At 44.2% G+C, this 13439-nt stretch overlaps 1 protein-coding gene across 4 annotated transcripts in view; it reads left to right on the top strand.

Annotated features, from left to right (window-relative positions):
- Window positions 1-7735: 7735 nt before the first annotated feature.
- Window positions 7736-13439, top strand: part of SMAP1 (small ArfGAP 1) — a 93593-nt gene continuing 87889 nt past the window's right edge. For 3 of the 4 annotated variants that reach the window (XM_085217820.1, XM_085217818.1, XM_085217817.1), the window contains exon 1: window positions 7736-8009. In XM_085217820.1, coding sequence (XP_085073946.1) covers window positions 7892-8009 — 118 coding nt within the window. In that variant the 5' untranslated portion in view covers window positions 7736-7891. The remainder of the gene's footprint in view (window positions 8010-13439) is intronic. The other variant, XM_085217819.1, reaches the window with a different exon arrangement.

Genomic DNA, 13439 nt, shown 5'->3' with positions numbered 1-13439 from the left:
ACCTTCTAACACCCGAGCCCACAGGATAGCTGCAAGTAGGTCCCAGAAGAGATCGAAGTTGGCTCTCCTAAAGTCCGGGGTAGCAATCCTACTTATTGCTTTGCTTCTTCCACACAGGATCTTGAACTCCACCATCTCATGATCACTACAACCCAAACTGCCCCCAACCTTTACTTCCTTAACAAGTCCATCCCTGTTGGTGAAAATAAGGTCCAGTAACACTCCTTCCCGCATCGGTTCCTCCACCACCTGCATCAGAAAGTTGTCTTCAACGCACTGCAAGAACTGTCTGGACCGTGCGTGCCTGGCCATGTTGGTCGTCCAGCAAATATCTGGATAATTGAAGTCCCCCATAAGCACCAGTGCCTGGGAACGTGACGCTACAAGTAAAAAGATCATTTCATACTCAGTAAATTAAACACATGGCTTTCCCTGCATGCCTCACAACTGTGCACTTTTCTTCAAGAAAAAGAAATATGCGTTCCAGATAAAACATCAGAATGAAATAAACACAGAAGCAATGCGCCTCTGGGGAGTAAGAAAACACCCCGGAGCTGATTATGTTTGCCAGAACATTGAACATGGACTCATCGGATTGATTAAGTCTGTCATAACAGCAAATCATTAAACCATAAAGGAGAAAATCCAATACACTTTATAGCGCTAGGAGTCTATCTTTAAAAAATCAAAGTAATATTGGCTTTAGAAAATCCTTGTTGCTTTACTGTATTAATATTTTGAGCAGGACTTCGATGTCGAGAATGCTGTAGTAATAAAAATACAGACACTGCAATGGTAATTTTACTTTCTTATTACATGTCGTATCTATGTGGACCTGCATCAGTAAAGATGAGGGAGCCAGGTAACCAGTGCCACACATCTGAACACTGAAAGAAACAACTGTGAAGCAAAGAGTAACGTGGCTTCTATATGGAGAGAAAAACCCTTGCTGAAAAGCCATTAGAAGGGGGCTTTCCACCAAAACTTCCCTATTCTGTGGAAATGTGATCTCAAGGGAGTTCCAGACTCACCCTGTTTGGGGGCAGCACAAACTCTGACGTGAACTGAGTGAAGTGGGAGGAATCCCAGTTAGGTTCCAGAGAGATCCTGTTCTCTTGCACATCCCTTAGGGCCACACAGACCTTCCAGAGTTGCACATCCTTGGACTCAGGCTTTCTCCTAGCTGTGATATAGATATATATAGTATACTGTCTCTTTGCACAGTATAACTCAGTGTTACATTGTATATGAAACAAGGAAAACAATGCAGGAGCCTCCACTGACTTGTGCCTGCTTTGAGAGGCTGTCACCCAGCTGATTTTTTAGCTGTCAGATATAGACACTACACTGCAAACTCATCCAAGTGTGGTTCTCAAGTGATCCATCACAGAGGGCTGAAGGAAGGGACTATTCTTCTTACAGCAAATCACTTTTCTCATTTCTTGAGTATCCAGTGGCTGAAGAAAAACGTGTTTTCCTGCAGATATGAGCTCAGCCTGTGAGTGCTACAAACATTCTTTTGTTGATAAAAAGACTTGCTGCTCACTAAAAATAACCAACTTTTGAAGTAGGAATGATACTTCTTCAGCATCTTGGGACTTCAGAGAAATTCAGAAGCCCGTATAATTTGCTTAGCCAAGGCTGTGACCCCACCACTTCAGTCTCTCCCAGCAAGAAATCATTTTGAAGGAGAAAGTGAAGTGAATGTACTTAATATGTTTCTCCCTAGCATTTGCAGTTCCTTGAGGAGAATTATGCTCTTACAGTGAGATAAAACAGGTAGCACTGGCAGGCGCACTGCAGACTTTCAAATAGGTAACGTGCAATTACTAATTGCTCCTCATTAAAAAGGGCACTGAAAAGATCAACACATTTATCTATGCTAATATTTAAAGAGTGCTACGGAAAAGAGCAGAGAAAAGATGCTGCTACAAAGGGGAATCCATCTCAAAAACTAGGCACAGATAGATTCCTTTGTTTGCAGCAGCCCAAAGCTCACTATTCCTCAGCAGTTCTTTATCCTGCACAGCCTGCAAGTCCAAGACCCCAAAGGGCTGGGGAAAAAAAAGGAACTGGAGGCATAGTTCCTCTTGTTAAAGAACTAAAACTGACTTTTGTTCCATCTGAAGCCAAAACTTTCCAAGCTTTAAGGTCTGTAGTTTCCCCAGTCAGCACGATGGTTTGAAGGCTGAGATACCTGTTGCACAGTAGTGCATGAAGCAAGGACAATGGAACTCAGCCATCCCATTTCATATTTGGTTTTCATAGCTCTCCCTAATCTTTCAAACTCAAGATTTTGCAACAGATTTTACGTCTGATTATTGCTCTTCTTGGCTGGATATCAAGAACAACTGATACCCAAGGCTGGTATTCTTATCCTCAAAGCCCGAGCGAGCCGAATGCATGACTCACACAGCTTTGAGTCTCTCTTTTTGAGTTTCCATTCAAAAATCTTCATCTTAGAATAAGATAAATCGAAACGAAAAGACTCAGGCTGAAACATACATATAACTTTGAATAGCTGAAAATACACAGAGAGCTTGGGAAGTGCAAAGCATTTCATTTTTGAGATATCTTCTGTGCTTGTACTGGAACCGAACGGAGCTTCCATTTCCTTCTGTTCTACACCTACACTACTCTGCACTACATTCCACTTTAGAATACCATGGCCAAATATATGCAGTGGTTTGAATCATAATTGCCTATGTGCCTATTAGCTGTACAGCATGGTGGGTTTTTTTTTTTTCTGTGCTTACACAATTTATGATTGACAGCAAAGCTCATTAAAATGTGTTTGGTCATTTGCATCCATCTATTTAATTTATAGTTACCTGTCAGGTACTCATTTGTATTTGCAGTTACAATGCAGATTTACTAATGACTCTCAAGAACACAACACTGTGATGTGTCATCATGTGCTGGGATGTCATTAAATGATGCCACTTAATAAAAGACAGAGATCCCTTTCTAGTTTTACGAATTGTTGTCTTAATCTTCAGAAGTGCAAACAACAAAGTCTTTAGATTTCAGTGGATTTCAAATGCACAGCACTGACAGAATTTAGACTGCACTCTGTGTGATACCACAATGTCCACTTAGCATCAAGTGCTCAGTCTCTGTGCACAGAAGTAGATGAAGAATCAAGAAACTGGAAGAAAAATGCATCACCTCCAATATCTCATCTGTGCAGCCAAGTAGCCATGGAGAAGTCATTGAAAACATTGCCCCACCTATAAATCCTGCTTCTTTGGTATTTTTTAACCAACTTGGGTGTGACATCATTACCGTTCGCTTCACAGGGCAGATGTTAAGTGCTGAAACTGAGGGAATAAGCTACTCAAGCCACTCCTGGTGCAAGTGCATGATGGCTGTAGAGCTCATTTCCAACTGCAGTGAGCATGCAAGGCTGTCAGATATTTAATACCCATTCTGGGGGAAGAAGAGACAGCAACTTGTTGCTCCTATCTACATAGTATATTCAGTTACAGTTTAGACAGTCTTGTCCTAGTCATTTTTGCATTGCACAACAAATTTATTTTAATATCAAGACATCTGTACTGTTAACATTTTGTAAACCATAACTTAATACAAGTATTAAGTTGAAATATAAATGAGGTTTGTGTTAAAATTTTAATATTAATATAAAAGGGGTGTATTGAAGCAGAATTAATATTTTGTTTTGAAAATAAAATCTAAACCTCCAGATGATCAAAGGTTCTTTTGTTTGGTTGGTTGGTTTTGGTTTTTTTTTTTTTTTTTTTGGTCTTTTTTTTTTTTAAGACTGTATCCTTTAACACTCGGTTGAATTTTTTTTTGTGGGTTGTGTTCTTCTTTATAAGGAAAGAATGAAAGTAATAAAATTCCCTGCTATATCTGTAGAAGGGTACAGCAGTTACTTCATTTAACATGAAGTTACTCTCTGATCTAGTACGTGACCTGGCACCTGGCAACCCTGCCTTTGGCAGAGTGTTGGAACTTGATGATCCTTGAGGTCCCTTCCAACCCAAGCCACTCTGTGGTTCTATGATACCACTGCTTCCTCTCTTCTTTTGATTGCAGATACCAGAATTAGATCTGAGCAGGTATTTTCTTGTGCAAAGTACACTGCTGAAAATATCTTAATTAAAAGCAACACTGAGAATTCATTTCTTAAATGACACTTTTGTACACTGGGGTATGAAACAATCACTCTTCCTACTCCTTACAGTCAATGGGGAGACACAAATGATACAGAAAGTGATTCACCTCCTCCTTAGATAGGCTCCTCCAGATGGTAATGCAGCTTCACTGAAGCTACACACCTGTCTCAGAACAAGAGGAGTCCCCTTCTGGAATGTCTGTTTTCCTCCAATGGAGATGAAAGGTGGCTAGCTCATAAGCTAAGCATTTTCTTGAGTATCTCAAGATTGTGACACAAATTTCATCTGAAGTGCCTTCTGAGACACACTGGTTAAGATTCACTTTCCCGGTCCTGCAGTCCTCTGACAGCCAAGGACTGTAGCTACTACATCATCTGTGTCTGTGAGCATCCCAAGCTCTGCAGCCTGAGGAGCTATCTTCAGAGAATTGAGTTTCAGAAACATTACTGAAATGCCCATTTCCCAGAGAGCTATATGTATCTATTTTTCTTCCCCATCAGAGCAGGAAAATGTCTGAAGCAGTGAGGTTTCCTATGAATCAGAAATTCTCAAATTCAAAAACTCTGTAACTGAAACCCTGTTTATTTCTGGACTCTGATATTTGAGGATGAGGCATTAGGAAAACACAGCTATTTTAACACCTGGTTTCATTTCAGTTAATAACTTTGCATCTGATGAATTCTCCCCCATTAAGTCAAATTTATGCTAATACAGTCCTGATTAGCAAATACTATTTCAAGTTGGTTTATAGGGAGATTTCAGAATAAGGTAGGTATGTAGATTGAGTGAATTTTAGCCAGGAAGATTATATTAAGTGAATTTCAGCTCTCAGATGATAGGACAACATAAGCTTCAAAAGTTATTAATAAGTATCTCTACAGAGTAGTGGAGCTGCCTTCAGGATGAGAAGCAGGGAGAAGGCTTTTCAGCGCAAGGTAAATCTGTGCTGCCACTGAACACAACACAGTCTCTAGCACTGGGGACTGTAGAACTCCAGTATTTGTTACTTCATGGAAAACTCAGTTAGCCACGTCAAACTCACCCTCCTCTGGAGATACGGGCCTTGAAACACACGAGTACGTACTGAAATGATTCCCAGACTGGACTGTATATGCTGTGCTCTGCGGGGCTTTAGGAAAGATGAAGCAAAGGGCACCAAGCTGACACCCTCAGCAAGTCAACTGCGTATCTCATCCTTCTGAAGGAGCCATAGGTGGTGACATCTCTGGCCTCTATGTGCTACATTTCACTGCCTAGTCTGGGCAGAACTTAAATTTTCAAAAAAGCATGCCACATCCTAAAGACATCATTTCTTTCCTTTCATTTTCTCTCTGAAAAATGCTTCTGGCTAGAACAGCAATATATGCAACACTCTGCTTCGCTTAGGGTCTAGATAAAGCAGCAAAGGCATGAGGGGATATATTTTTGTTATCTTTACATTCATGTAAGCTCTTTGGGAAATACCTAATAATGCACTTACAGCATACTGTTTTCAAAGCACTATCTATTAAAATATTAATACTCATTCCTCTCAGTCCCTTAGTGAAGCCGGTAATTTTGTATTTCCACTGCTTTATAGAAGCATGGATAAGTACTCTGAAGGAAAGAAAAATTGTTGAAAAGGAATTGAACACGAGAGGCAGACCTTAATGCTCAACAGTTGAAGAGGATACTTCACACCCATCCACCCAAGCATGCATGCAGAGTGGGAGTTTTGAGAGACACAGGTCTGTTCAGCCTGGGGAAAAGAAGACTGGGGGGGATCTGATAAATGTTTATAAATATCTACAGGAAGGTGGGAGGCAGATGGATGAGGCCAGGCTCTTCTCGGTGGTGTGTATTGATAGGACAAGGAGCAATGGCCTAAAACTTGAACTTAGGAAGTTCCATACTAATACGTGGAAGAAATTCTTTATGGTAAGGGTGATGGAGTCCTGGAACAGGTTGCCCAGAGAGGTTGTGCAGTCTCCTTCTATGGAGATATTCAAGACCCATCTGGATGTGTGCCTGAGCAACCTACTGTAGAGTGCCTGCTTTAGCAGAGGAGTTGGACTCGATGATGTCTTGAGGTCCCTTCCAACTTCTGCAATTCTGCGATTCTGTGAGTTAGACAAACAACCATGACATGTTTTAAGGCGCTGAAGCAAAAGTGCACAAGAAATACTTACTTACTCTTCACTTCTGTGGGTTTTTCAAACACAGACACTGAATCAGTAGCCACTTTTCACAGTTAAGTATCACTGTGTCCATTTTAGGATCAGAGAAACTGATGTATGTTAATTTAAGCTGATTGTTTAATTCAATACCTTCTGGTATTGCAGGCGATGTTTTCAGAGCGTATATAATGTACAGGTTGAGTTCAACACAAAATATGAAAGCAAGAATTATCTTCTAAAATGGCAGTGCTGCTGCCACAGTCCTTTGGTATAAGAACCCAAGAGGAGCTTACCCAGCATCTAAGGCGCAAGCTCATTTTCTCTCCTCTCTCAGGGAATTCATACCCATAGTCCTTGATTTTCTGAAATTGTTCTGTTCCTCTGAGCCCTGGGATGAGGTGAGGGGAGGAGATACTCTCTGCACTTATGACTGAAGCAGTTTTTCTCTACAAAAGACACAATAATTAAAGACCCTTTGGGCTTGAAAAGGACCATGTGCTAGTTAGGTAAAATATTCAGCTGGAAACATTCACCACTGCTTAACGTCATGTTTAAATAGCCAGCAGTATTGCACCCCAATGATCAAGACTCTAGCAAAGCATGGTGTTTTTTTCTCTTGTTTTTGTTTGTTTTTACACGTTTTCTGGTGCAGTTATCTTCAGATTTTGGCACCACAGAAAGGCAGACATAGGATGCTGATCCACCTCTTGGGATCACGCTTCAATTCCACGTTCTCATTTTGCAGACTTATGCCCCTCAGCCAGGGCACCCACATAGCGTATGAGTAGATCTGAACTCTGCCTTTATTTGAGGGAGATCCAAATGCATTATCTCATGTTAGGGAAAACTTTACTAATTAATCTGATACGCAGTTTTCTCATTTCTTCCTGTTGTAACTTTTCCAAAATTAGGGGATAATTAGTTAACCACAGGAGCTGTTCAAAAGATATATAGCACGATTCAGTAATTTAATGGCAGAAGAAGAGACTTGAATTTCCATCTGCCTCACACCAGTATTTTATAGGCTATATATAGGCTTCAGCTCTTTCCAGAAGGGTTACATTAAAAAAAAAAAAAAATCTTGGAATAAACTGACAGAGAAAATATTCCTGAGTAGCAGATTCAACAAGCACGCTGAGGGCGGGCACGGCCTCTGTTCTGTGGGAGTCCCGTCCAGGCGGAGCCACCCGGCTGCGCACAGAGCCCCACAGAGCCCCGCTTCCGCGCCCCGCCAGCCCTGCGCGGCCCTCAGGGCATCCGGGAGGGGCCCCGCTCCGGCCGCCACGCGGCGGGTGGATCCCGCTGGGTAGCCGTGTCCCGTGTGCCGAGCCCCGCGCCCGCCCCGCGCCCCGCCGCAGCTCCACGGCACCCTCTCGCCCGCTCGTGGCGGCGCTAGGACCCGCCGCACTATTTGTCGCGGCGCCTCGGCCGCCGAGGCGGGGTGCGCGGGCGGACGCGTCCGCAAGTAGTTCCGGTCGAGGAAGTGGGTGCTGGCGGCAGCCGGTTCCGCGCCAGGGCGGCAGCGCCGTGACTCCGGCGGTGCCCGGCCCAGCCTCGCGCCGCCGCCTCGCCCGAGGGGAGCCGCTCGCCGCCGCCATGGCCACCCGCTCGTGCCGCGAGAAGGCGCAGAAGCAAAACGAGCAGCACCAGGCCATCCTGGCCAAGCTGCTGCGCGAGGAGGACAACAAGTACTGCGCCGACTGCGAGGCCAAGGGTACGGCCGTCGGGAGGGCGCGGGGAGGGGCGGGGGGGAACGGCGGGGCCCGGGGCGGCGGCGGCGGCCTCGCCCCGCTGCGCTCCTCCGCCCGGCCGCGCTGCCGAGATGGGGGCCGGACGCTGCCCCTCGCCGGAGCTCCGCGAGCGCGGCCGCTTCGTGTCCCGTCGGCACCGAGCGGAGCGAGCCCCGGCCGGGAGGCGGCCGCCCGGGCCTGAAGCGGTGCGAGGGGTTCCCGAGGTTCCCGAGCTGTTATCTGCGCTCGGTCAGGTGGCTCCGTGCCGCGCTGGAGGAGGTGCGCGTTTGCGGCTGTGTTTGCTTTGGGTTGTGTGGCTCTGACGTGGACGAAATGTGGCATGTCCCTCTTTCGTTTAGAATCGCTTCGTGGAGATGTTACCCTGGCTGGGGTGATTGCACGGTAATTTATTGTTCTCAACATAATACTTCCTGTGTGACAGCCAGGTGCACGCAGCGCCGTGCTCCATCTCAGCGCTGCTGGGGTGAGGCCCCGTGCTGCTGCCGAGCCCCCTTGGCAGGCTGCTGCTTTGCCCAGCAAGGGGACTCGAGCAGTGCCATGTGTGATGGCGGTGTTTGATACGTCAGAAAGAAAGAAACCAGCTCTTATGTTTCTACTGTATGGACGTAAGTATTATATAATGTGGATTACACTGAAGATAACAGACCCTTGTGACTTGCAAGTAAGTCTTCTTACTGGCTTGTTGGTACAGCTATCCCAGCTTCTTGTTACTATGTTACAGACCCACTGTAACCCAGGGGGTTCTGGAAAAGTCATGCCTGTGTGCTTTGTGCATGACTAGTGTTCCCATGTTGAGCTGTTTGCTGAGCCTCACACCTGTGCTGTTAGGAGCACAGGCCTCAGAGCTTGGCTGCTCAACAGAAGTGTCTCAAATTCTCCAACTCGGTTTTGTCTTCCCTTCTGAGTTCCCTCTTTCCAGCCATCACCTGGGCGAAGTGTTGCTTTGTCTCTGTTGTCCTTGCTTTTGTCTTCTGCTGCTTCTGTTCAACAGTACTGACGCATTTCACCTTGTGTTCCTATTTGCGTTACTGAATACTTCTGTGCACTGTGTACATGTATTTCTGTGTGACACTTCCATACCTCTCTTCTGTCACAACTCAAAGCTTGAAGTGGCAGCAAGCTCTGACCTTTGGTGTGCTGTTTTTTTTCTACTGAGTTCTTGGAGCATCTACCACTCTGTTGTCCAACCCGTCTTCTGCTTCCAAGTGAACCTGTAATTCAGTTTCCTTCTTTGTAATAAATTGTTCTACTTAGCTGCCTTATCTACAATCTGACTGCTCTTCTAAAGTCTTCTCTATTTTCTTTTTTGCCAAAACCTCTTCCTCCCATGCTGTCTTTCTGTACACTAGTGGTATAGCTTGCTCTCACCCTTCCCCCCCACAAAAGCTGATTGAGGTTTTATTTTGTTTTCTTCCCTCAAGCTTAATTTACGTGTGTCTCATCTTGTTCTGGCATTTCTTATTTTCTCATGTCTTATTAGTTTCTTGCTATCGTCTGCCTTTGCTCGTACTCCTGTAGTTACACGTGTGGTTTTCTGCTGGTTGGACAGGAGGGAGTGGAACAGCAAGCTGAGTTAGTGCCAGCTGTTCTAGGGGCAGCTGTCTGGGAAGTGATAGGATGGGCAGGCTGTGTAGATTTCTTTTCTTACCTTTGGAAGTTTGCTTGGTAGGAGAGCTGTATGAACAGCATTAGGCTGCCATTGCATTATATCTCGGAGCCTGGATATCTGTGTATTTCCAGAAGATATGGTTCAGAAGAAAAAGCAAAGTTGATTCCCTAGTTGAGTATCAAGGCTTTGCCTGCCATGAAAACATAATGCCCTGTTGTATTGTTCCCTTGTTGAAACTTGTTAACTAACAGAAGAGGAAGAATGGAGGATATTTCTTCCAGTTACAGCCAGATTTATTTATTTTTTCCTCCTAATGTGTTTCACACCTAACCCATGCTGGCTGAGCACTAACAGCTTGCTGGTGTCTGACGAAGTTCTGGTTATGTTAGTCATGGCACACAGGAATGACTGAGGCAGTGATTCCTCAAGATGTCTCTGCTGGGATCCCAGCTCTGGGAGCTGTCTACATGCATGGCTTCTCCCAGATACTGACGGTCAACTTCTCTGCTTGCATCAGAACAGCTGTGATTTTGTCTCTGCACGTACCTGTAATTACAATGAAACAAACAAACAAAAAAAACCAACCTGGAGTTCCATCCTGTCAGTTTCGCTAGAGATTCTCTTAGGCCTGTCTTCCAGAAACTGTCTCGTGAAATTGTTCATGACAGACATGTAGGACTTCCAAACTAGGGCTCATTTCTGTCAGAGAACCTGTATTTTCTTTTTGTTGGTGTTACTGATTATCTTTAAACTGCTGTTTCTTTAGCTTCTGTTAGCTTCTTTAATGTGAGCTTTGTGTTCTTGTCAGTCATCCTCCTCCCTGTTTGCTAGGATTCCCTGAGTTCTGCTTCCTTCCTGTTCACCTCATTGTTAGATGATGTTATCTTCAGGGTATAATGAATTGTACTTGCATATTGGTTCTTACTCTGTCAGTCTTTAAAAACCTTGCTTCTAGTGTGGTCTTGCAGATGACTAGTATTTGCCCAAATTGAGCTCTTAACTGAAGCTAAGAGGTTGTCATCACAGATCCCTTCCTCTCACCAGAGATGTTGGAATCCCTCCTTTTGTTCACCTGAGCTATTACATTTCCCCTAGGCATCTGTTCATGTTGTCACATCTGAGGGATGTTGAAACCTCACATACCGTGGTTGCGTATCTGTATTAACTGCAGCTCTTTGAGGCCCTGGAAATTTGTAGGTAGCTAGATATCATCTGGAATCTTGTAAATATCCTTTTGACCCTAAACTTTATGTGGTCCCACTTGCTTTTTTATCGCGCATTGCTTTGATCATATCTACCTTTAATACCTTCTGGCTTTTACATCTCACATCAAAAAAGGGATCTTCAGCACTTGCTCTTGTCCTACTGCTGATTCACTCCAAAATCACTGAGCTGGCTCTCCTTGTTCTCACTATCCAGGGACCATCTGCATTGCTTATAAAGAAGTTATGTTATTACATGCTTGCTTTTGTAGGAGGCTCTTTTTTTTAATGAGTTATTATTTTCAGAAAGACAAATATTATTAATGGTGAATATTAATAGGAAGGGCAAAAAAGGGTTTCTTGCCTGCTTTTTAATATGTATGGTATGTGGAGTTGTAACTCTGTGCTGCTTTGTTCTGCAAACCTTTTGGAAGGTGGAGAATACAGCTGAGGACACATGTGCCAGGGTAGGCAGGAAGCAATAATTAGGATTGCTGACTTTGGATACAGTTTGTGGAAGTGCTTTTTATTCCTTATTTGCCTTTTAACTGTTGGAATAGCTGTCATGAATCCGACGGCTGCTGCTGAAATACACTGGAAGCAACCTGCTGTAGGGCCACACTCACAGCCTCACAGATGTCATCTCTTCAGGCAGGAAGCCTAAAAAATCAAAGGCTCTGGAACTGTCTTTACAATCAGTTGGGTTTTTGGAGGAGTGAAGGGTGACATTTGACAGTGCAGTGCTTGTCTGCGTACTGACTTCTTTACATCCCTATCTGAACAGCTGTTCTGCGAGGCAGTAGATGTCTTCCTAGTGTTACACTACTTATTCCTAATATTTGTAAGAAACACTAAAGTATGTAGGCAGTAGCTTTATTGATACTGGCTTTTTGAAAAAGGCAAGCAACTGAAATTCGTTTTTGTGTATAACTTTATGGTGCAGCTCTTCGTGTCCTTTTCTATGTATATGTAAGTAAAACTAGCAGGGACTGGAATGCTGCAGGAGAGAGACATAGTTATAGATCTGTCTGTCAGTCTGGTGTGCAGACTGTACTGAGAGCCATCTTGAAGCACCTGACTTTTATTTTTTTCTTTCGTAGTGTAGGGATGCTAAATGCATTTTTATAATTATTTGTGCTAATATTTGAATCTTTTAAGAAATAACACCTCATATGGATTTATCAAACAGAACTGAAGTAAAAGACCATTAAGGTTAGTCAGCAGCCCTTTTGACTATAGAGGATCACAGCTTGCTAATTCTATGTACTTAGTACCTAATTACAATGTGTTCCAAGTCTTCTAGGCTTGTGTTACTGCTTGGCAGCAAGACTGGTATTACTTGGGCACTGATGTTAAATAGTAACGAACAGAGTGCTTGCAATTTGAAGAGTGTGACAAAGCACAAAAGGAGATGCTTTCTTGAAAAGGGTCAAGATGTTCAGCAGTAGCAAAGGACTTGCCATCCGAGCAAGCAGGCATCTATACAGACTGGAAGGAGCAGTCCGGAGCAGTCCTTGAGAGTAGCCCTGCAGAGGAGAACCTGGGGATCCTGATGGATGAAAATCGTAACATAAGCCAGCAGTGTGCTCTTGCAGCTCGGGAAGCAAATGGTATCCTGGGCTCCATCAAAAGAGGGGTGGCCAGCAGGGACAGGGAAGTGATTGTCCCCCTCTACTCTGCTCTTGTGAGGCCCCATCTGGAGTACTGTGTCCAGGTCTGGAGCCCCCGGTGCAAGAAAGACAGAGCTGTTGGAGAGGGTCCAGAGGAGAGCCACAAAGATGATCAGGGGACTTGAGCTCCTCCCCTACAAAGTCAGGCTGAGGGAGCTGGGCTTGTTAAGCCTGAAGAAAACAAGGCTGCAGGGTGACCTCATTGCAGCCTTTCAATACCTAAAGGGAGCCTATAAACAGGAGGGGAGTCAACTCTTTGAAAAGGTAGATAAAAGCAGGATAAGGGGAAATGGTTTCAAGTTGAGGTAGGGAAGATGTAGGTTGGATGTCAGGGGGAAGTTCTTTACTATGAGACTGGTGAGGTGCTGGAACAGGCTGCCCAGAGAGGTTGCGGATGCCCCATCTCTGGAGATGTTCAAGGCCAAATTGGATGGGGCTCTGGGCAGCCTGGTCAGTATTAAATGGGGAGGTTGGTCGCCTTGCCTTTGGCAGGGGGGTTGCAACTTCATGATCCTTGAGATCCCTTTCAACCTGGGACATTCTGTGATTCTGTAATGTAAACTGGGATCAATACATCTTGGTCTACCATCCATCTCCACAAATAGGGGCTGTAAGAATCTGATCACTGTTCCTAACCATGTTCAAGTGTAAGGCATATGTTTGAAACCCAAACAATTGTTTTCTGTTTGTTATGCACTGCATTTGAATGTTGACTTTAATACAAACATACTGTCTACTGAAGCCTGCTGATGAATTCACATCCCTATCAAGAAGGCAATTACTGAGTTATCAACTGCTTTAGATTTTTTTAAACTGTAGCAGTTACAATAACATGATTGGAAGCTTGCAGATCTTTTGGACCATCAGATAAAGTGAATAAATCACTGTTAGGAGTTTTGCAGGGTGGTTACT

Source organism: Meleagris gallopavo, chromosome 2, assembly GCF_905368555.1.
Source record: "Meleagris gallopavo chromosome 2, MGAL_WU_HG_1.1, whole genome shotgun sequence".
Classification (NCBI taxonomy): Eukaryota; Metazoa; Chordata; class Aves; order Galliformes; family Phasianidae; genus Meleagris; species Meleagris gallopavo.
This window is presented reverse-complemented; position numbering and strand designations above follow the sequence as displayed.